The 25,214-nt window shown below is 41.8% G+C and overlaps 1 protein-coding gene across 3 annotated transcripts in view; it reads right to left on the bottom strand.

Moving 5' to 3' along the window:
• Positions 1-17,194: 17,194 nt before the first annotated feature.
• KRT222 (keratin 222) overlaps positions 17,195-25,214 on the bottom strand; it is a 104,149-nt gene continuing 96,129 nt past the window's right edge. For all 3 annotated transcript variants that reach the window (XM_073607964.1, XM_073607962.1, XM_073607963.1), the window contains exons 9-10: positions 25,028-25,133; positions 17,195-20,380 (exon numbers count right to left, since the gene is read on the bottom strand). In XM_073607964.1, coding sequence (XP_073464065.1) covers positions 20,167-20,380; positions 25,028-25,133 — 320 coding nt within the window. In that variant the 3' untranslated portion in view covers positions 17,195-20,166. The remainder of the gene's footprint in view (positions 20,381-25,027; positions 25,134-25,214) is intronic.

Raw genomic sequence — 25,214 nt, 5'->3', positions numbered from 1 at the left:
CCCACCCCTTCAACCTCTGCAGCAGTGCTGGCAGCACTCATACAGGTAAAAGCCAGTAAATTAGAATATTTTGAAAAACTTGATTTATTTCAGTAATTGCATTCAAAAGGTGTAACTTGTACATTATATTTATTCATTGCACACAGACTGATGCATTCAAATGTTTATTTCATTTAATTTTGATGATTTGAAGTGGCAACAAATGAAAATCCAAAATTCCGTGTGTCACAAAATTAGAATATTACTTAAGGCTAATACAAAAAAGGGATTTTTTAGAAATGTTGGCCAACTGAAAAGTATGAAAATGAAAAATATGAGCATGTACAATACTCAATACTTGGTTGGAGCTCCTTTTGCCTCAATTACTGCATTAAAGCGGCGTGGCATGGAGTCGATGAGTTTCTGGCACTGCTCAGGTGTTATGAGAGCCCAGGTTGCTCTGATAGTGGCCTTCAACTCTTCTGCGTTATTGGGTCTGGCATTCTGCATCTTCCTTTTCACAATACCCCACAGATTTTCTATGGGGCTAAGGTCAGGGGAGTTGGCTGGCCAATTTAGAACAGAAATACCATGGTCCGTAAACCAGGCACGGGTAGATTTTGCGCTGTGTGCAGGCGCCAAGTCCTGTTGGAACCTGAAATCTCCATCTCCATAGAGCAGGTCAGCAGCAGGAAGCATGAAGTGCTCTAAAACTTGCTGGTAGACGGCTGCGTTGACCCTGGATCTCAGGAAACAGAGTGGACCGACACCAGCAGATGACATGGCACCCCAAACCATCACTGATGGTGGAAACTTTACACTAGACTTCAGGCAACGTGGATCCTGTGCCTCTCCTGTCTTCCTCCAGACTCTGGGACCTCGATTTCCAAAGGAAATGCAAAATTTGCTTTCGTCAGAAAACATGACTTTGGACCACTCAGCAGCAGTCCAGCTCTTTTTTTCCTTAGCCCAGGTGAGACGGTTTTCGCGCTGTTTCTTGGTCAACAGTGGCTTGACACGAGGTATGCGGCAGTTGAAACCCATGTCTTTCAAGCGTCTCTTGGTGGTGGATCTTGAAGCACTGACTCCAGCAGCTGTCCACTCCTTGTGAATCTCCCCCACATTTTTGAATGGGTTTTTTTTCACAATCTTGACTAGGGCGCGGTGATCCCTATCGCTTGTACACTTTTTCTGACCACAGTTTTTCCTTCCCTTTGCCTCTCTATTAATGTGTTTGGATACAGAGCTCTGAGAACAGCCAGCCTCTTCAGCAATAACCTTTTGTGTCTTTCCCTCCTTGTGCAATGTGTCGATGGTCGCCTTTTGGACAGCTGTCAAATCTGAAGTCTTCCCCATGTTTGTGTAGGCTTCAGAACTGGACTGAGAGACCATTTAAAGCCCTTTGCAGGTTGCCACTTCAAATCATCAAAATTAAATGAAATAAACATTTGAATGCATCAGTCTGTGTGCAATGAATAAATATAATGTACAAGTTACACCTTTTGAATGCAATTACTGAAATAAATCAAGTTTTTCAAAATATTCTAATTTACTGGCTTTTACCTGTATGTCTATTTCCCAAAGACAACCTCTGGATATAATGCTGAGCACGTGCACTCAACTTCTTTGGTCGACCATGGCGAGGCCTTTTCTGAGTGGAACCTGTCCTGCTAAACCGCTGTATGGTCTTGGCCACCGTGCTGCAGCTCAATTTCAGGGTCTTGGCAATCTCCTTATAACCTAGGCCATCCTTATGTAGAGCAACAATTCTTTTTTTCAGATCCTCAGAGAGTGCTTTGCCATGAAGTGGCATGTTGAACTTCCAGTGACCAGTATGAGAGTGAGAGCGATAACTCCAAATTTAACACACCTGTGACCTCCTAACACTAACGGGTCACATGACACGGGGAGGGAAAATGGCTAATTGGGCCCAATTTGGACATTTTCACTTAGGGGTGTACTCACTTTTGTTATCAGCGGTTTAGACATTAATGGCTGTGTGTTGAGTTATTTTGAGGGGACAGCAAATTTACACTGTTATACAAGCTGTACACTCACTACTTTACATTGTAGCAAAGTGTCATTTCTTCAGTGTTGTCACATGAAAAGATAGAATAAAATATTTACAAAAATGTGAGGGGTGTACTCACTTTTGTGAGATACTGTATATTTAAAAATGGATTAATTCTGACGTACTGATGGCCTATCTCATTTCTTGAGGCCCTAAAATGCAGGACAGTACAAATTCCCCCCAAATGACCTATTTTTGGAAAGCAGACAGTCCAAGGTACTATTTAGTAAGAGGCATGGCAAGTTTTTTTACATACTGTCACCAGTGCACTACAGCGTCATCATATGACATGTGGCAGTGATCAGGGACGCTGACTGGTGATAGTATGTTAAAAATAAATAAATCACTTTTTATTCAATTTTTAAAACATTTTGTTTTTCATTTTTTAACATCTTTTTAAAATAGAGGCAGTCCCCGAGTTACAACCATCAGACTTACATACAACTCGTACTTAAGAGCGGAAGCAGTGTGATGTCACGCTGGTCCCAGAGGCAGCCATCTCGCTGCTCACCGCATGCTGCCACCTACTGTCCGGTGGACCTGTTAGCAACCCCACATCAATGCATGGCCATAAAAACATAATTTTTTGGCTGCAGTTACACAAATGTACCTGTTCCTACTTACATACAAATTCAGCTTAAGAACAAACCTAAATAATCTAGTTTGTAGCCCAGGGACTGCCTGTACTTTCATCAGAGTAGTTCAGTGTCACCATAGTTACAGTGTACTACTCTTGGGAGGGGGGGTGATCAGGGATTTTCTATTTTTATATTTTTTACACTTTGCTGTTACAATGAAGATCATTATAACAGCAAAGTTTCCCACTGTCATGAATGGGTTAACCAGTGATCTGTGATTGACTACAGCTAATCACATGGTACAGGGTGATGTGATTAGCCCAGCTACCATGTGATAACTGTGGGCCAATCACAGCATAGGGAACACAGTTGCTATGAATGAATAAATTCAAAACAGCTTTTTTGACATTGTGATCATGTCAACACTGCGCATCACTAGACCCTGAGTACTGGGATCTGCAATCCGCTGTGTCTGGTGAACACATCAGGACACAACGCCGCCCCCTTTAGCCCGAGCAGGCACAATCACGTACATGTATGTGATTGTGCTTGCACATGCTGCCCCACCGCAGTATACAGTGAGGGAAAAAAGTATTTGATCCCCTGCTAATGTTGTATGTTTGCCCACTGACAAAGAAATTACAGGTCTATAATTTTAATGGTAGGTTTATTTTAACAGTGAGAGACAGAATAATATCCAGAAAAACGCATTTAAAAAAAAGTTATATATTAAATTGCATTTTAATGAGTGAAATAAGTATTAGATCCCCTATCAATCAGCAAGATTTCTGGCTCCCAGGTGTCTTCTATACAGATAACGAGCTGCGATTAGGAGCACTCCTAATCTCAGCTTGTTACCTGTATAAAAGACACCTGTCCACAGAAGCAATCAATCAGATTCCAATCTTTCCACCATGGCCAAGACCAAAGAGCTGTCCTAGGATGTCAGGAAGAAGATTGTAGACCTACACAAGGCTGGAATGGGCTACAAGACTATGGCCAAGCAGCTTGGTGAGAGGGTGACAACAGTTGGTGCGATTATTCGCAAATGGAAGAAACACAAAATATCTGTCAATCTCCCTTGGTCGGGGCTCCATGCAAGATCTCACCTCGTGGAGTTCCAATGATCATGAGAATGGTGAGGAATCAGCCCAGAACTACAGGGGAGAATCTTGTCAATGATCTCAAGGCAGCTGGGACCATAGTCACCAAGAAAACAATTGGTAACACACTACACCGTGAAGGACTAAAACCCTGAAGCACCAGCAAGGTCCCCCTGCTCAAGAAGGCACATGTACAGGCCCATCTGATGTTTGCTAATGAACATCTGAATGATTCACAGAAGAACTGGGTGAAAGTGTTGTGGTCAGATGAGACCAAAATCAAGCTCTTTGGCATCAACTCAACTGGCTGTGTTTGGAGGAGGAGGAATGCTGCCTATGACCCCAAGAACACCATCCCCACTGTCAAACATGGAGGTGGAAACATTATGCTTTGGAGGTGTTTTTCTGCTAAGGACAGGACAACTTCACAAAGGGACAATGGACGGGGCCATCTACCATCAAATCTTGGGTGAGAACCTCCTTCCCTCAGCCAGGGCATTGAAAATAGGTCATGGATGGGTATTCCAGCATGACAATGGCCCAAAACACGTGGCCAAGGCAATAAAGGAGTGGCTCAAGAAGAAGCACATTAAGGTCCTGAAATGGCCTAGCCAGTCTCCAGACCTTAATTCCATAGAAAATATGTGGCGGTAACTGAAGGTTCGAGTTATCAAATGTCAGGCTCGAAACCTTAATGACTTGGAGAGGATCTGCAAAGAGGAGTGGGACAAAATTCCTCCTGAAATGTGTGCAAACCTGGTGGTCAACTACAAGAAACGTCTGACCTCTGTGATTGCCAACAAAGGTTTTGCCACCAAGTACTAAGTCATGTTTTGCGAAGGGGTCAAAAACTTATTTCACTCATTAAAATGCAAATCAATTTATAACCTTTTTAAAAAGGTTTTTTCTGGAGATTTTTGTTGTTATTCTGTCTCTCACTGTTAAAATAAACCTACCAGCAGGGGATCAAATACTTTTTTCCCTCACTGTATGTACTGTGGCGGGATGGCAAGCGGTTAATCTTTCACAGAAAATATGGGAAAATTTCATCCAGCCTGCACATGTGTTGTTCATCCAGCGAATGTTTGTTTTTTTTTTTTTTTTTAAACCTAGACCCCAAAGTGTTTACATTCTCTTCTACAGCATGTTCTATGACCCCTTTCACACCGAGGGCGTTTTGAAGGCGCTATAGCATTAAAAATAGCGCCTGCAATCCGCCCTCAAACAGCTGCTCCATTGTCTCCAGTGTGAAAGCCCGAGGGCCTTCACACTTGAGCGGTGCGCTGGCAGGGCGTCAGGAAAAGTCCTGCCAGCAGCTTCTTTGGAGCGGTGTGTTTACCGCTCCTCTACCGCTTCTCTCTATTGAAATCAATGGGGAAGCGCTGCGATACCGCCGACAAAACACCGCTATTGCGGTGCATTGCGGGCGGTTTTAACTCTTTCTCGGCCGCTAGCGAGGGGTAAAAGCGCCCCGCTAGCGGACGAAATGCGCCGCAAATCCGACGGTAAAACACTGCTAAAAATAGCGGCATTTTACCGCCAACGATATGGGCGGCTTGGTGTGAAAGGGGTCAATAGGAGCGATCTGTGTAAGCTTTGGAAGCCCAGGAGCGGATTGTTTCAGTGCTGTTGCAACACTACTGGCAGTCGGACACTGTATGCATTCGGGGTCGTGTACCCGCATAAAAAAATACTCAAACTCGGATGTACCTAGATGGAAAAAACTTCAAGTTTAATTAGACTTGCCCCATTTCTACCCATATAGCCGTGTACAGAAATAAATTCACATAAGCTGCGCTTTATTTAAAAATGAGCTCCTATTTAACAGCAAGTATTTTTATGTTTTCCTTCTGTGATGCATGAATCCTTTTATATGTACACAATTCAGAAAAGAATTTTGAAGCCAGATCTTCTCTGACACATCATTCAAGCATTAACATGGTATAGGCACATCAATCAAGGCGTACATTCAATAAGCCAAATATTGCTAAAAGTCAAAGCTAAGCAGCCCTTCGTTTAAACGGGTTAGGACATCTAAAAGCAATTTCAGCAGCAAGTTGAATATCCTTTATACATATTTTATTAAAGTGACATTTAGCAATTGAGTCATGTATTATTAACAGACTATGTGGTATTAAAAATAAATAAAAAGCTGTATGTTATCTTAACATTATTTAGAGGGCTCAGGATTATAACCGTAACAATTTTTCACGTAAAGTTCTGATTACATTAAAATGACCTTATTTATTATAAATGATGAATGTAGGACTGATTTAGTTGGGCTTTAAAGTGGTGTTCCGGCCGAAATTATACTTTTTAAATAAAAATACCCCTATAATACACAAGCTTAATGTATTCTAGTAAAGTTAGTCTGTAAACTAAGGTCTTTTTTGTTAGTTTATAGCAGTAGTTTGTTATTTTATAAATTTACAGCAGGCCGTGGCCATCTTAAGTGTGGGCATCTGAAGCCAGACTGTATTTCTTCCTGGATCTCATCCTTGCAGATCTCGCACATGCTCAGTGCAGCACAAGCAGTGCAATAGGTTTCAGGTTAGGTTTCCATAGCAACGGCAGTTTCAGAGGAAGTTGCCGCCCCTTCCCAGAAGGCATTGCAAACAGGAAATGATGCGATGGGCCGCGGCCAGGGAGGAGGAAGTGAAAAATGAATACAGCAGATATACAGTAGGTGCTGAGAAAAAAAATAAAAAAATATCCAATTTGTTTACAGTGCACAGTTTAGTGAGGGATGCTGAAGAGTTGTAAAAGTGGGTGGAACTCCACTTTAAAGGGTAACTCTACTTTTGTGGGGAAAAAAGCATAGCAATTATAGCAATATACACACCAACCTGTCAGGATCACTTAAGTGCTCCTGCTCCTAATTCCAGCATCCAGGTTTTGGCTATTGCATTCTCCCTGTCTGTGTCCACCTGCAAGGTGATTGATATGGTCAGTCACCTGTTATAAGCAAGTCAAACGCTCTGTCCCTTGCTTGTGATAGCGAATGATACCTGTGTTGTTCCTGATCGAGCGCCCTGTCTGTCTACCCTGCTTTACTAGTTTGGGTTTGCCTGTGTACGACTTTGGACCGGATTATTGGACTATTCCTTGAACTCAGCCTGCCTTTTACCTGGACTGTCAAAGATCTACACTACCAGTCTGCTAACTGCAAGTATCTCTTGGCTTTGCTCAGTTTGTATCTGCCTGCCTGGTGTGGTGGCCCGGCACTATAGCATTGTGTATTAATCCTTGGGGCAACCAAGTATCGGTAGGCCTGCTTGCCTTAAGGGAAAGAGGGCTACTATAGGTGAAGCACACAGTAGCTAGCTATAGTGTCTGACCACCTGTGTTGGGGTAAACGTGACACAACCTTTCATATTTCTGATATGTGTCTATGTAACATGTACTTGTGTCATAAAGTATCCTGTTCTCTTTGTATTGCTTCCTTTGTGTGAAATGCCTGGTGATCCTGCGAGACTCTTTGCTTTTCTATTGCAAATTGACCAAGCTGGGCATGAGAGCACATCTATCCCAGCATGGTCAGTTTACTGACTGTGCTGGGACAACAGCCTGCCTATCCTCCAATTAGCAGACTTGTGCTGACATGCACCCCTGGCTGCACAGTTACTGGGAAGATCAGCTTGCTGCTGTTTCTCCCCCTCCAGCTCTCTAAGCCCCTTATGAAGCTGGGAACAGGAATTATGTGATCACTTCTAAAAAAAGAAAAAAAAAAAAAAAAAAAAAGGGTATTTATAATGTTTTATATATAATGTTTTTATATACAGTATAGACATGTGCACACTGGAAATGTTCATTTCTGATGCACCTGTTCACTGAAGAATTTTTTTTCATCATATTCCTTCTGTTGATCTGATTCTTTTTTTGGAATTCATTTTGTATATTCTTTCGTTCAAATCATTTTTGCAGTGTTTTTGGAAGATTGCAATATATCCAATATATTATCGAATCGAAAGGATTTGAAATGTTCGGATGCTTGTCCAGCTCACCAAGAGAAATGGCATAAGCTGATTGGACAATATCGACCTGAGTCATGTGCATCTGAATTAACAAATAGAACGAAATTCAGTTCCATTTGTTATCCAAATCTGAATTATCAAACAAATTCAAAAATTTAATTCAGTTTCCCATGGGCCTGAACTACTATTACATCATGTGGCATCATTCAAATGAAACAAATGCATTTGTTAATTTCCTTATAAACTTTCTTGGAATTTGCTGACATGAGTTACCATGTCTATTCAAGGATTTGTATACATCTGAATCTCTGAAAATGTAATTTTTGTCCAAAAAAAAATAATCAAAACTAAACACACATGTTCTAAGAATATAAACTGAATGGGGTTGTTTTACAAGGTAAGGGTTCAAATATACTTTAATGCTATTACAATTACCTTTCCTTTTCAACCCACAGCACTGTATTTTTTCTGTAAAATTCAATGCAGTATGGCAACTGAAGGCGTTTTGTACAGCGTTGGTATATGGAACGCCCTCAGAAATGTCAGTTCCTGCTTGTGATGGCTCACTGATTTTCCCAGAAGTCTGCACTAAGATACAAGTCAGATTTTAGGCATCCCCTGCAATAGGAATTTATTTCAGTTTTGGTGAGATGCTGTCACAAAGGGTTAAATACTTCTAAAGGGATGCAGTCACTGCAACTCTTCTAATCAGAATGCTGACAGTGCACCAGCTTATTATAATTAACCAGACCCTCCCACTCAGAATCAATATCCAAAGGACACGGTGAAACAAACAGCTACTTCTTCAGAGCAATAAAAGGTAGGATTCTCCTACAAAGTCTGTAAAAATCCCTGCAATGTACATTAATCACCCAGAGGGGATTGCTTTTTCTCAACAAAAGTGGAGGTACTTTTTAACAAGGGAATTATTAACCTATTCCACATTTTAATAATCAGATAATAATAGACCACATCTACTTACCTGGTATATATTTTAATATAAGTTTAATAAGTTTTTTCTAAGTATGTAGGCTATAGTTCACTGTCACTATTCGGGTGTTAATTTTTTATTTTAGTTACAGGTGACATACATTAGAGATGTGTTTTCCTTGTTTTTCACTTTAATGGGAAACTGATTCAATAAACATATAAAAATGCTACATAAGCCCATTAATCTGCAGTTACTGTCATTTTCTAAAAGTATCAACACAATATGGCATTCTAGAGGCATTTTGTACATAGTGGATGCACAGAATGCCAGGACAAATGTAATTTCCTCCCTGTGTGAGTGTCTCCCCGATTTGTTTTTTTTTATAGAGGTCTGCATGTAAATAAAGTAAAATTTTAGGCATCCATGCATTATGAATTTCATTTTTTAAGAGATACTTTCTTAGGCTCACCTACTACAGGGATGCAGACCCTGCAGATTGACATATAAGAACTCACTGAGACCTGTTCAGGTGATTATAAACAAACACCATCCCAATCAGAAATCAGTCTGAAAAGGACATGGTGAAACACCCAAAGAGTTTAATAGAACAAAAAAAATTCTAGGTATCTTCAACAAAGCAGTGAAATTTTAAGTTACATTTTAAGAGGAACAACCCTTTAAGATAAACCCATTCAACACAAGATGTGCCCAAATCCCAAGAGCAGGGAGTGAGGCCCAAGGCATGGTTTTAAATGTGTACTGTCTACTTATATATTGGTACATTGCTTAGCATACGCACACTAGCGTGCCCCCTGGGGTGCTCAGCGATGCGATCCTGTTACCACTGTGTCTGGTAGATATTAATAAATCACCGGGAGCGGATGGCTTGCACCCGAGGCTACTTAGGGAACTCAGTCAAGTAATTGCCAGACCATTGTTCCTAATTTTTACTGACAGTCTACTGACTGGAATGGTACCAGCAGTTTGGAGAAAAGCCAATGTAGCACCAATATTTGGCATGGACAATTGAAAACTGGCTACAAGAGCGAGTTCAGAGGGTGGTGATAAATGGGGAGTACTCGGAATGCTCAGGGGTGGAAAGTGGGGTCCCACAGGGTTCTGTGCTGTGACCAATCCTATTTAATTTGTTCAAAAACGACCTGGAGGATGGGGTAAACAGTTCAATCTCTGTATTTGCGGACGATACTAAGCTAAGCAGGGCAATAACTTCTCCGCAGGATGTGGAAACCTTGCAAGAAGATCTGAACAAATTAATGGGGTGGGCAACTACATGGCAAATGAGGTTTAATGTAGAAAAATGTAAAATAATGCATTGGGGTGGCAAAATAATCAATGCAATCTATGGGGGAAGAAACTCTGGGGGAATCTAGGATGGAAAAGGACCTGGGGGTCCTAGTAGATGATAGGCTCAGCAATGGCATGCAATGCCAAGCTGCTGCTAACAAAGCAAACAGAATATTGCCATGTATTAAAGGGATTAACTCCAGGGATAAAGAGATAATTCTCCCACTCTACAAGACTGGTCCGGCCGCACCTGGAGTATGCTGTCCAGTTCTGGGCATCAGTCCTCAGGAAGGATGTACTGGAAATGGAGCGAGTACAAAGAAGGGCAACAAAGCTAATAAAGGGTCTGGAGGATATTAGTTATGAAGAAAGGTTGCGAGCACTGAACTTATTCTCTCTGGAGAAGAGACACTTTAGATATATGATTTCAATTTACAAATACCATACTGGTGAGGTGACCCCACAATAGGGATATAACTTTTTCGTGGAAGGGAGTTTAACAAAACATGTGGCCACTTATTAAAATTACAAGAAAAGAGGTTTAACTTTAAACTTTGTAGAGGGTTCTTTACTGTAAGAGCGGCAAGGATGTGGAATTCCCTTCCACAGGTGGTGGTCTCAGTGGGGGGCATCGATGGTTTCAAAAAACTATTAGATAACGATTAGCTAAGCACCTGAATGACCACAACATACAGGGATTTAATGTAATACTGACATATAATCACACACATAGGTTGGACTTGATGTACTTGTGCCTTTTTTCAACATCACCTACTATGTAACTATGTAACATAGCGGATCACTGTGCTCGGTACCTGGTCGCTGTATCATACGATCGATATAACCAATCATAGCGATCACATGTTTAAATGTAATCAAAACAGTCATGAATGGCCTACATTCATGACTGCTTGCTTACTATTGTGTGGCTGTAATTGGCCCACAGCTATAACATGGTACCTGGGCCAATCACAGCACCCTGTTCCATGTTATTAGCAGTAGCCATTTACAGATCCCAATAACAAGCAAGCTGCCATGAATGAAAGTCATTCATGACAGTTAAAACTATTTCTTATAACAGTGATCATCACTGTTAAAAGCAATAACAGTTTAAAAAAATGAATTGTATAAAGACAATGGAACATGTTGCCTGCAATTTCTTATATGTACAATTCTTATTTTGTCTATTATACTTCCAGTACAACAAAAGAAGAATATTTTGTTTGGCCACCTTGTAGTAGAAGATGCATACTTTGGATGCCTGCAAGGCCTCTTGTAGATGATGGCAATGAACATAGCAATGGCACCTCATACTTTATATTTTGGCAATTTGACTAAGGAGCAAAAATTTTGGGTGCAAGATTCATTAGCTTCATTGAAATGAAAACACAAAAAATAAATCCACCCTTGGGAGTACCCCTATAACCCTTACCCACTCTATGAGACCTTTTGGCAAGCAATGCAGGGCAACATAGAAATAGAATGGAGGGTGCCCAAACAATGAAGTGCAATCTCCTACACAAAATAGGAAGGATTATGTCATTATTGAGGTGGGTGGTTTCTACCACCTTAGGTAAAAAGGAAGTTCTCAGGCCCAAGACTACTTTATTTTTGTGAAGAATCAGGAAAGATTTCTTACAAGAGAGCCGTTAACTCATAGATGTGTATGACAGACATGATAGCTACTAAGAAGGTTACTTTGCAGGGCAGATCATCCAAGGGTAGTTCCCTGATGAATTTAAAAAGTAGTTTCTTCAGGGCAGAGAGGACAACATTAAGCTCCCAAGGAAGCACAATATGCCCTAAGGGTGGTCTAATCTGAGAAATACCTTGAATAAAGAAATTGTCAGAGGTTTTTGGAATAATACTGACAAGGCCGAAATCTGCTTCTTGAGAGTAACTGAGGCCAAATTCTGGTAAATTCTCAATTGTCAGAAGACCAAAATGCAAAGCACAGAGTAATTTGGAGTCAAAGTGGCTGAGTTCACACCAGGCAAAGAAGGTTTTCCAGGTACAATAGAAGATCTTTCTGGAAGTGCCTTTTTCCTGCACTCGAGGAAAGCCATACCAATGCCAGTATTAGAGGATCCTTGGTCCTGCCTGCAAATAGTGGTTGAACCTGGTAGTCAGGATATCCATATCTGGAGTCCCCATTTCTGACGAGTGACTGAAGATGCCAGGATAAAGGTCTCATTCACATTTGTCTGGTCCAGAGGTCTCCAAACTGTGGCCCGCAGGCCGGATACGGCCCTTTGCTCACGCTTATCAGGCAATTGGGGCACCACTCTATCCATTGACACCAATGATGGGGCACTATCCCACTTTTACTAATAATGGGACACTCTTCCTCACACTGACACCAATAAAGGGACAGCATTCCTCCCACTGACACCAAAGATGGAGAATTATTCCTCTCACTGACACCAACAATGGGGCACTAATCTTCAGAATAAAACCAATTATAGGGCATTGGTTACTCCCACTAATGTCAGGGTATCTTCTACTCCCACTGGCCATAGTCTGGCTTCCTTAAAGCCTGAAGGACATTAAACTGGCCCTTTATTTAGAAATTTTGGAGACCCCTGGTCTGGGCGATATTGACTAAGGTAATCTGCCTTCCAATTGTCCACACTAAGGTTGTGAACAGAACAGAAGAAATGACCGAACAGTGTTTCTCCACCCATGAGATAATCAGACCTACTTCTTTTATGGCTGCCTGACTCCTGGTACTCCCCTGGTGATTGATAAAGGCTACAGCTGTGGTGTTGCCTGGTTACACCCTGATTGGGTGTCCCTAAATAGGGGGCCCAGTGATGCAGATCTAGTTTTATAGTTCTGAGCTCCAGGATGTTGCTGGGGAGCTTTGCGTCCTTTAGTGACCATGCTCCCTAAATTGTGAGAGATTAGAACATTTCTCCCCAGCTTGTGAGGTTGGTAGCTGTTGTTATCACCTTTCATGAGTGTGGTAGAAATGACTTCCCCATTGGCAAGGCTGAATTGAAAATCCACCAAGCTAGGGAGTTTCTTGCTTGGCTGGAGAGGAGCATAGGGAGGTCGAGAGAAGAGTGTTTTTATTCCAGGGCAACAGAATGTTGCATTGGAGAGGCCTTAAATGAAGTTGATGGAAGGGAAAAGCCAACATTAGGACCAAAACTCTCATAGGGATCCCACTGAGGGATGCCTCTTTGATCCTAAGATCCAAATGCGATCTTAAAGAGATGAGATTGTATTCTGGAAGAAAGACTTTTGCATGTGCTGTGTCTAGAATGAGGTCTAAGTATTCTAGATGAAGAAAAGGTTGTAGGGAAGACTGAACTGGGCTCAGCTCTGAGGAAGGGGGGTGCGTCCCTGATAAGTGTCAGTTTACCAGCATCTCGGCATCACTTGTTTCTTCACACGATACCTGCACCAGATCGTGCTTCATGTTTTAAATGCCCATTTGCTTATGTCTCTGCTCCAAATAATAAATCTCAGGTAATGCACTAGGCGTTTGTGCCCTTCTGTGTGTTTTTTTTTTTTTTGTAGTTTTTACCAGATTTCCCCATCTGAGGAGGACTGCATTGGTGGAGCATTCCTAACAGATGTCATTCTCATGGTACGTCTTGTCTTTTGCGGATTTCTGAGCGCTGGAAGTGACTGTATGTTGTATGGATTGTCCCAGACTATTCTGAAGCTTGTCTGCCTTGAACCTGGACTGTCATTGAACCACTCTGCCTGTCTGCCAACCGCAAGTACCCGTTTGCTTTGCTCAGTTCGTGCCTACCTCGACGTGGTGGCCAAGCACTATAGTATTGTTTATAGGACCTAGGGGCAACCAAGTACCAGTAGGCCTGCTTGCCCTATGGGAAAGAGGGCTGCTATAGGTGAAGAACACAGAAGCTGCTTTAGTGTCTGACCATCTGCAATAGGGATAAGTGTGACAGGCATTGCTTACAAGCAGCTTCAGCTGACCAAGTTTATAGCCATAAGACTCTGCTAAAGCGGACAGAAATGAGAGCCATTCTGGAGATTTTTGTCATGTTCTAGGGCATAAACACAAAAGAGTAAGGTAGAGAGCAGGGTTTGTAAGTGCTTTGCCAGGGTTCGGCCCTGGAATACAAAATCCTGTTTGTATTTCCTTATTCCACTTAGCTACAATTTGACAAACAGAAATTGCAGCAATAGCCAGCTGCAGAGCTGGGTCTATGAAGTTAATGAGAGCCTTTAAGAGCATCTCACATTTTCTGTCAGCAGAATCTTTAAATGAAGAAACATGTTTGGGTCTATTACATTCTACTTTTTTGTAAACTAATTTTCCAATAGAGCTTGGCAATGAAAAACAGGGGAGTGAAAATCTTTTCAGGGCTAACCCAATCATCGTAAATTGTCCATTCTAATTGCTCATGAATGGGGAATTTTTTTTAGACTTAGCAGGTTTCTAAGTACCCAAAGGGGCATGAAGAAATGGAAGAGAATGAAGTGAAACACTGCTCTGGCTTTTGTGCACAGCAGAAGTGAGCATATCTACATTGGCAAGCATATTTGGTGAAGCCATAACATCAGGTGTATTAGAGCCAGGGGTATAGCAATCTTCCACAGCCTGCTCTGGGTCCTCTTCATTCTCCTCAATGCCTGCATCTTCTAGAACAGGTCATTCGGTTTCCAACTCAAGTAGAGATGGTGGAACTGGAGAAGAAGTTTGGTGCTTCCGAGCCCTGGATGGCTGTATTAAAGCCATTAGTTTTAAGCCTGACATAGTTTCAAAAAAGTCTGTCTTGGTCAGGTAGGCTGCTTGTTGCATGCCTGAGATAGAGCTAAAATACAATGCAAAGTCCTGTGTTAAAATAGGGCCCTGCCCCGTGGCAAAGGGAGCATCGACAGAAGTTTGCGTGTTTTGCAGGCCTTGGAGCAAATGTTTCCCTGAGCTTTTGCTGCAATTCCCTCGCATCTGGTTTCCGCTATTGCTAGAAGTGACGGTATTTCCCTGTTGGGTACACAGAGTAGGGTGCAGAAATGGGGTAAGCGTGTCTGCAGAAGGATACACAGCAACCCAGGTGTTCACTGACTGAAGTGAAGTCTTTGGCAAAAAGGAGGGAGGATATACCTGAGTACCTAATAAAGGGCTCTGGTGGTAAAATGGGTGACCTGTGGTGTCATGTAACACCTGGTTATCCACCTGAGACTAAGTTCTGAATGGTGGAATTTTTATCAAGAAGTTTGCAAATTTCAACACTGTATAACTGAATACATTCAAACACATTTCCAGTTTCCTGATAGTCTTTATGTAAAAACAGATACTATTCAGGGGACAAATAATAGGGTTAACCACTTCCCTACCGGCTCACATACATTCACGGCGGAAGGTTGGCTCCCCTGCGTGAATCGCCATACCTGTACGTCAGTTTCTTTAAGAGCCGTAGCAGACGCCACTGCACAGCGGGGGACCTAATGCGTGTGGCCAGCGGGTGTGATGTCCGCCAGCCACCCGCAATCGCGGGCACGAGAGCCAGAATGGAGATTTGTGTGTGTAAACACACAAATCCCTATTCTGACAGGAGAGACAGATCTGCTGTTCCTAGTAATTAGGAACAACGATATGTCTCCCTCTCCAGTCAGTACACTGCCCCCACAGTTAGAAACACACACGAGGGAACACATTTAACCCATTGAGCGCCCCCTAGTGTTAACCCCTTCCCTGCCAGTGACATTTACACAGTAATCAGTGCATTTTTATAGCAAGGATCACTGTATAAATATCAATGGTCTCAAAAAAGTGTCCGATCTGTCTGCCGCAATGTTGCAGTCCTGCTAAAAATCGCAGATCGCCGCCATTATTGGTAAAAAAAAAAATAAATAAATAAAAATGCTATAAATCTATTCCCTATTTTGTAGACGCTATAACTTTTGCGCAAACCAATCAATATACGCTTATTGCGTTTTTTTATTTTTACCAAAAATATGTAGAAGAATACATATTGGCCTAAACTGATGAATATTTATTTTTTGGGATATTTATTATAGCAAAAAGTAAAAAAAAAAAAAATATATATATATATATATATATATATATATATATATATTTTTTTTTTTTTTTTTTCCCAAAATTGACGCTCTTTTTTTTTTTATGGAGCAAAAAAAAATGCAGAGGTGATCAAATACCAGCAAAAGAAAGCTCTATTTGTGGGGAAAAAAGGACATCAATTTTGTTTGGGTACAACGTAGCATGACCGTACAACTGTCAATTAAAGCGACGCAGTGACGTATCGCAAAAAATGGCCTGGTCATTAAGGGAGAATTAGAGCTATTTTATCCCATACTTGCTATGGAGTTACAGTATCAATCCAATAACAGGGTGATTCTGTCTCACCTGTCTACCTCACTAGTCCCCTTTTGGGACCAGACTTTGCCCGTCATGGGGGCATCTCCTCAGAGGGGTCTTTAGGGTCTAGGTTCCATAGGAATGGAACATGGTTCTGGACCTATATAGCACTCTACGACTAAATACACATGTTGCACTCAGTGCTGAGGTGAGCACCCAAGCAGGATCCAGTGCCTGAAGCAACAATACAGGCAGCCTTCACCATGCTGTGGGGTTCGGGCACAGCTTCCAATGTCCTGCGGCTGCACATATTCAGGTGCCCTGCTTCTACCATTTTAGTAAAAGACAATGAAGAGCTGAATGAAGAATTTGACGCAAAATAAATCAATGGTACATCAAGTTGGTGGAATGTCCAAACTGGCGGATGTAGTAAACCATAACCCTTCCTCTTCCCATGAAAAAAAGTGTTGCTGACCCCATTGGAGAGTTTACCCCTCATCCTGCTTTGGTGATCACTGTCCCTATACAGAAGCAAGGGTAAATCTCCCTAAAGGGGACCAAGACAGCAAATAAACTTAAAAAGGTTCTAACCCTTTCACACTTCATGCAAAAAGAAAAACATTTTGGATGGAGCTTCATTTTAAAGGGTTACTAAACCCATAAAATGTGAAATATTGTGTTTTAGCACCACTTGCAAGCTTTCAAAAACACTGACTGCTTTTTTTCACAGGGCCAACTATTTAGAAACAAGACTCTGTCACTTTATTTTTTCTAAGATATTAATGTCTATATCGTCAGCTCCGTCTAGTGGTCAAAATGTGGTATAGTTTTCACATTATGGTGTTTCAGAAAACTTTATCTAATTTTGGCCACTAGATGGAGCTGATGATTCCAGCATTACTATCCAACAAAAAATAGGGGACATTTCATTCAACTTGCATAAATGCTTCTGACAATCGTGCAACACATATTTTATTAACAGACCCCTAGTGTTTGTGTTTTTTAAATTTTTTTAAATAAAACCCTGTATATGATTGCATAGCTAAAGTAAGAGGTTCTATTGAGAGAATCAATACAGCTTTACATTACATATATTCTATATTTCGTATACAATTACAGTTAAACTGTATCTAAAACCAAAACACTTAAGCCAAATATGTCATTGCGATTTTCTGTAATGTCAAAATGGTTAATCCTTTCCTTTTATATTCCCTTCTTTCAAATATCTCATACTTAGGAAGTAAGACTGGCCATACATTATACAATTTCCTGTACAATTTTCCTTTAGATTTACCAAAACCATATAACATGAGATCAAAGATAAACACTTTCAATTTGTATGCAAAAAGGGTAGGCTCTTGCACTGCATAGTTGAAGGTAAATCTAAAGGGAATTAAATAAGAAAATTGTAAGATGTATAGGCAGCATTTGTCAGATTATGGCCACTAGATGGTGTCTACGATCATAGTAGATAATTATTTATTTATTACAGGTACTTATATAGCGCCGTCAATTTACACAGCACTGTACATTCGCATCAGTCCCTATATTATAATACAGAAGACTGCAAGTTTGGCTGAAGCTGTGCAAACTTTCTATACATAGACCCCTATGTATTTCAGGCACATCTCTAGACAGAGAGGAAAATGGTAGGAGTACACACTTGTACTGTATGGGGACAGTGTGGTTCCACCCGTGCTACATTCATTGTGTTTTCCAAGATTTTGCATAGTACTGACCAACTCTGGGAAGCCTGAAAATTCCTCCATGTGGTGGGGCTGCACTTGCACTGCAAAGCTTTACTGTTCGTTTAGGTCTAGGGGTATGAAAAAGATTTACTCAATCCTTCACTCCTCTGCACTGCTAAAGTGATCGCTGCAGCGTCTTCTTCCCTTTGCTCCAGCAGTTGTTGGTCTTAATATCATCAATCAAAGACTGATTTGGGGTCTATAGCCTTGCACTGGACTTGATGATGCAGAGGGTCAGTCTACCATTTGAATATGGGATAGTGCCATCTGTCGGGGAGCACAGAATCAAGTAAGTAATATGCTTTTTATTTCCCCCTAGACAAGGGTTCGCCAAATTTTCTAAACAAAGGACCAGTTTATTGTCCTTCGGGCTTTAGAAGGGACTGCACTGTGGCCAACAGGATTTACAAAAACACCCTGACATCAGTGGGAATAACCAATGCAGCATCATTGGTTTCAGTGTGATTAGTGCCCCATTGTTGGTGTCAGTGGAAGAACTAGTTCAAGGGAGGATTGGTGCCCCGTCATTGGGAGGAATGCTTTCCCATGATTGGTGCCTGTGGGAGAAATAGTTACACATCATTGGTATCAGTGGGGGAAACAGTCCCTCGTCTTTGGTCAGTGAATTTATCCCCGATGAAGTCACGTGGGGCGTGACGTAACACGTAGGACGGAGGCATGTTGGTGTTACGTTCAGGTGCGGCCAGAAGTCTGCCATCTTGGTACACCTAGTTTGGTTCTATTTGCTGTGAATGGGCGTTTTACCCCTTTTTAATCGTGAGTAGTGTTTTAACTGTTTTATTTTTTTAATAGTAAAAGTTGTTACTGCACTATGGGAGGTATTCTTTTCCTTATATTTGGGCACTGATCCATCTGAGAAAGGAACTTAAAGGGACATTACATCGCCAGCCTGTGGAGACCCGGATCTGTCTGAGAGGCATTATACTGAGCATTTATTGACCTAACCTGTCAATAATAGGTAAAAAAAAATGAAGGTGAGCATGCATGCCTGAAGGTGGTGGAGCACAGTGGTGATATTTTTGCAAGATACACTGGTGTTTCAAATTATATTTAAAACGGAAGAAGAAGGATCACTTCACGGAAGGAATTAAAGGAATTATTTACATCTGTTGGGGCTTTAATTCGGTATTATTTATTTTACACTCACAGGGTTTGAATCCCTAGGGGGTGTTTTTTTTATAAATTAGATTGTTTGGCACTCACTTTTCAATGATTTATATGAAGTTGTTTGCATATGCACATATATGTTGATAGTTTATTTTGGCCATTGTTCAGATGGGAGTTAGTGGGACTGGAGGTTGTTTAGAAGTTTGTAGTGCAAGTTTGTAATTACTTTTATTGGAGCACTTTTTTCACTTGCTAATGGTATAAGATATATTTAAGAGGTTGATTATTATTTGGATTGGAGCAGCACTACACCATTGTCTAATATAGTGAATAGAGTGGTGCCCCAAGGGCTGCATAAAGGTAAGGGCCGTATCCAGCCTGCGAGCCACAGTTTGGAGACCACTGCCCTGGATCTAAGCATACAGTTAATCCCTGCAGTATGGGCACAGCCTTTGTTCTGTAAATGTTCTAATTTCCCAGAGTTGGGTTTTAAATTGAAACTCCAGATGGCCATCATTCAACCCAGAAGAGACCAATTACGCTGGATTAGTAAAGAAGCAGAGAGAAAGAAACAGCTCTAAAGCAAGAGAGTAAGTACTTTGAACCTGTGCTTGACCCATTCTGAAATTTACAATATTCGTTGATTAGCATCAACCACTTGCTAATTGGTTTCATTTGTTCCCTGGATCTGCTCTTTAAGTAGGCTGCCTAAAGTTATATTCCTTATCTTACCAGTTTACTGCCAGACAGCCCAATTTGGCTTTGAGCACACAACGAAGAATAAGTAGACAGGTCCATGATTAATCCCAAATGAAGGCTGAAAAGGCAAAGCGTACTTTTTTGCAGCTGCTGCTATTTCGCTCAATAAATATATATATGTATATACAGACTAATGGTATAAAAAGTAACACTTGTACGTGAATTTGGTTTCAGAGTTTCCACCTAAATCATACATTGTTTCATATGGCTGCCATGGTACTACAAGTGTTACTAATACACTCCTATAACATTCAGGATGTCCCTACTAGTCTTTGGAATGGTGGCTGAAAGTTCATGGACTCATGGTGGGAATACTACATGATCGCCTCATGATTAGCCGAACCTCTATATCAGGCAGATTGTCCTGTTTGGTTTGGTCGCACACTTCGTCTGCAGCTGCCAGGTGGAGGTCAAATCTTAAGGATACGGATTTCTTCCTTAGTTTTGGATTGTCTTTGAAGAAGGAACCTTCCCATTGTTTAATCACCTGATCCACCTTCTCTGTTCTGTAAAACACAAGATATGTTAGTATCTATAAAAAAAAAAACACGCTTCAAAATTGCAACCCCTATAAATACAGCTGTGGAAGTGCGTTGTGATATAGCGCATCACAATAACCATCAGCACATGTTAAAGTGTATGTACAGCCACATATTATTTTTGGAGGGGGCATAGTAGGTTCTCCTAAATTCTGGCACAATTGACAGGGGTAGGTCCAAGGGGAATTCACATCTTCTGTCCTTACCTCTACCCCCTCACACATCCCACTACCCATGCTTGCTTTTCCCTTATTCTTTAGCTCCCTCCCCACTTTTCTTTCTGACCTTCAACCTATTCAGTCAATTTCTTACCCATCCTTCGCTCCCAGTTTCATGGCTGTTCCTTGGTCTCTGCCTGTCAGGACTGGGATCTGAACCCATGACCTCTGCCATCTGACAGTAGCTCTCCTTTCTGAGCCACCAGACAGCTCCCTTGCTGAACCCTTGGATAATCTTGCCTTGTACCTTGTTTCTGATGAACCTTGAACGCCTAAAAACTGGACCAAAGAATCTCCTATTTAAGCCATGCCTTTGCACTTCCAAGATCCCTACCTGCTATACCTGTTACTGGGCCCTGACTTGCTCACCTCCTGGTGGGGCAATCCTGAGGACCACAACCTGGTACTAACATGCAGCAAAACCCATCTCCAATATTAGGAGCTCTGGTGAATACCGGTTAGTACTTAGACCCCGCACCTAGGGGAGCCCGCGTCATCTGCTAGGGTGGTGAGAGAATCTCTACTGCTAGAGCTACTGTTCTCCGATTCTCACCCCTGACATGACACTGCCTGTTCCTTACTCCACTTTTCACTCCTCTGACCCATTGATCTGTGGGTTCTCTTCCATTGCATTCCACTCCTGAACAGATCAGATTTCAGTTGGTCAAAGTGGTCAGCTTCCAGTGCACATCGCTATGATCCACCCCTGAAGCGCTACAGAAATAAGGGGAAGAGGAGCAAGTTTTTCGAGTCCCCAGAACGCTACTCCAGCAGTAGGAATGAGCTTCGAGTTCGAGTCGAACTCATGTTCGATTTGAACATCGGCTGTTCGCAAGTTCGCCGCACAGCAAACAATTTGGGGTGTTCGCGGCAAATTCGAATGCCATGGAACACCCTTTAAAAGTCTTTGGGAGAAATGAAAAGTGCTAATTTTAAAGGCTTATATGCATGGTATTGTCATAAAAAGTGTTTGGAGACCTGGGTCCTGCCCCAGGGGACATGGATCAATGCAAAAAAAAGTTTTAAAAACGGCCGTTTTTTGGGGAGCAGTGATTTTAATAATGCTTAAAGTGAAACAATAAAAGTGTAATATCCCTTTAAATTTCGTAGCTGGGGGGTGTCTATAGTATGTCTGTAAAGTATGTCTGTTTAGAACAGTCTGACAGCAAAATGAAATTTCAAGGGAAAAAAAAGTCATTTAAAACTACTCGTGGCTATTAATGCATTGCCGGTCCGACAATACACATAGAAGTTCATTGATAAAAACGGCATGGGAATTCCCCACAGGGGAACCCTGAACCAGATTTTTTTTCAAAAAATGACGTGGGGGGTCCCCCTAAATTCCATACCAGGCCCTTCAGGTCTGGTATGGATATTAAGGGGAACCCAACGCCAAAATGAAAAACAAACGGCGTGGGGTCCCCCAAAAATCCATACTAGACCCTTATCCGAGCACGCAACCTTGCAGGCCGCAGGAAAAGAGGGGGGGACGAGAGAGCCCCCCCTCCTGAACCGTACCAGGCCACATGCCCTCAACATTGGGAGGGCGCTTTGGGGTAGCCCCCCAAAACACCTTGTCCCCATGTTGATGAGGACAAGGGCCTCATCCCCACAACCCTGGCCGGTGGTTGTGGGGGGTCTGCGGGTGGGGGGCTTATCGGAATCTGGAAGCCCCCTTTAACAAGCACATATTTAACAAGGGGGCTTCCAGATCCCGGCCCTCCCCCCCTGTGTGAAATGGTAAGGGGGTACTAAAAAAGTGTAAAAAATTTTAAAAATGACAAGAGACAGTTTTTGACAATTCCTTTATTTAAATGCTTCTTTCTTCTTTTTTCTATCTACCTTCATCTTCTTCTTCTTCTTCTTCTGGTTCTTCTGGCTCTTCTGGTTCTTCCTCCGGTGTTCTCGTCCAGCATCTCCTCCGCGGCGTCTTCTTCCCTTCTTCTCCTCGGGCCGCTCCGCACCCATGGCATGGGGGGAGGCTCCCGTTCTTCTCTTCATCTTCTCTTCTTCATCTTCTTCTCTTCTTCATCTTCTTCTCTTCTTCATCTTCTTCTCCGGGTGTTCGGCTCATCCCTATCCAGCAGCATAGAAACTGACAGCTCATCCCCACAGAGGTAAGTTTAGTGGGGATCGGGGGGCGGGGAGTGAGTGGGGAGGATGTAAGTTCACCTTTTTGTTTTTCCTGAAAAGTGCCTAATCACAATGTGGCTATATCCTTGTATTGTAAAGATTCAGATTATTATAATAAGTAAAGCGTTAAAAAAAAACCTGTATTTGTATTTTTTGCTGTCTATGTCCTGTTTACTTCTTGTCTTAGAGATTCAACAGGAAATGAGAAGAAATCCATACAGAATTGAAGATATGCGAGTAGCCACAGTAGAGTGGGGTCACACATCAGCAAGACGCTGTGAATGGAAGACTTCCGGTTTCGGCCTTAACTGGAAGTGATGTCACCCAGCTTCTCCCGACGCGTTGCGTCACTGTCACGTGACTTTCTCAATCCTTGAGGAGCCGGGCGACATCACTTCCAATTACAGCCGAAACCGGAAGTCTTCCATTCACAGCGTCTTGCTGATATGTGACCTCACTCTGCTGTGACTACTCGCATATCTTCAATTTTAAATGTAAGTCTACCTTTGTTTTAAATAAACTATTGCTTCATACTACACCATGAGGAGATGTTTTCCTTATTGCATGTGCGATGACTACTGACGGATGAAATCATATGGAGATTGCTTTGGTATTTTGATGCGCATAATCCTTGGATTTGAGGTGAGCGGCCATTTCACATGGTGGTGGATTTGTGCCCTTTTGGGACTCAGCACATATTTATGATCGTTGACACTGGGATCTGTCTGTCAATCACTCACCATTTATCTTGGAAGAAGGACTGCACTTTATTGCCATTTGAATTTTTAAAAATATTTTTTGCACTCACCGTTTACTTTGGAAGAAGGACTGCACTTTATTGTTATTTGATTTTTATAATTTGTGCACTGGACTTTTAATTTGATTAATTTTTCATTCAATATTGTACATTTTCTCACTTTATTTGTCTTTACTTATGTTTCTTGAGTTTTTACACTTATATTGGTGTACTTAGATTTAGCGCTTCTCCAACTTATAGGCCTTAATAACATTGTTGGTGTTAGTGACACTAAGGAGTTTGGCAGCTTTATCACCATTTTGTTGCACCGCACTTTATTATTTGATCATAGTTGTAATCTATACATTGAGTAGCGCATAAGTTCATTTCCATTTATTTACTTATACATTATATAACCAAAAGTATTGGGACGCCTGCCTTTACACACACATGAACTTTAATATCATCCCAGTCTTAGTCCGTAGGGTTCAATATTGAGTTGGCCCACCCTTTGCAGCTATAACAGCTTCAACTCTTCTGGGAAGGCTGTCCACGAGGTTTAGGAGTGTGTCTATGGGAATGTTTGACCACTCTTCCAGAAGCGCATTTGTGAGGTCAAGCACTGATGTGGATGAGAAGGCCTGGTTCGCAGTCTCCACTCAAATTCATCGCAAAGGTGTTCTATTGGGTTGACGTTCAGGACAGTCAAGTTCCTCCACCCCAAACTTGCTCATCCATGTCTTTATGGACCTTGCTTTGTCCACTGGTCCAAATCATTTGGTGGAGGGGGATTTTGGTGTGGGGTTGATTTTCAGGGGTTGGGTCTGGCCCCTTAGTTCCAGTGAAGGCAACTCCTAAGGCATCAGCATACCAAGACATTTTGGACAATTTCATGCTCCCAACTTTGTGGGAACAGTTTGGGGATGGCCCCTTCCTGTTCCAACATGACTGAGCACCAGTGCACACAGCAAGGTCCATAAAGACATGGATGAGTGAGTTTGGGGTGAAGAAACTTGACTGGCCTGCATAGAGTCCTGACCTCAGATAGAATACCTTTGGGAATTAATTAGAGCGGAGACTGCGAGCCAGACCTTCTCGTCCATATACCCTGACCTCACAAATACGCTTCTGGAGGAATGATCAAACATTCCCATAGACACACTCCTAAACCTTGTGGACAGCCTTCCTAGAAGAGTTGAAGCTGTTATAGCTGCAAAGGGTGGGCCAACTTAATATTAAACCCTACGAACTAAGACGGGGATGCCATTAAAGTTCACGTGCATGCAAAAGCAGGCATCCCAATACTTTTGGTAAGATAGTGTATCTTTAATTCAGTGTATCCAGTAGATGGGGGTGAAATAAACTGAGATATTTGAAGCAAACCAAGAAAGCACAACACAGCATTAAAACACATGTATGGATTTCCAACAACAGCACTGCTCACCAATACTTGATCCGATCCCACAGCCAAAGTGCCCATGTATGCTACTCCTAGTCATTGCTTAATTCATAACTTGCAATACTTACTGTACTGTAGCACTGGCTTCTGCACCCTCCTCTGCTATATTACCATTGAATAGTAGATGTTTTGTTGAAGCTTCTTTACAGACCTCTGTATTTTTTTCTACAGATCCTGCAACAATATAAACATCACACATTTAGCCATCAGTCACATACATGCCTTTTTTCAACACTATCACTAAAAAAAAAAAAA

Source organism: Aquarana catesbeiana, linkage group LG12 (assembly GCF_042186555.1).
Source record: "Aquarana catesbeiana isolate 2022-GZ linkage group LG12, ASM4218655v1, whole genome shotgun sequence".
Classification (NCBI taxonomy): domain Eukaryota; kingdom Metazoa; phylum Chordata; class Amphibia; order Anura; family Ranidae; genus Aquarana; species Aquarana catesbeiana.
Note: the sequence above shows the minus strand (reverse complement) of the source record. Positions and strands in the feature narration are given on the sequence as shown.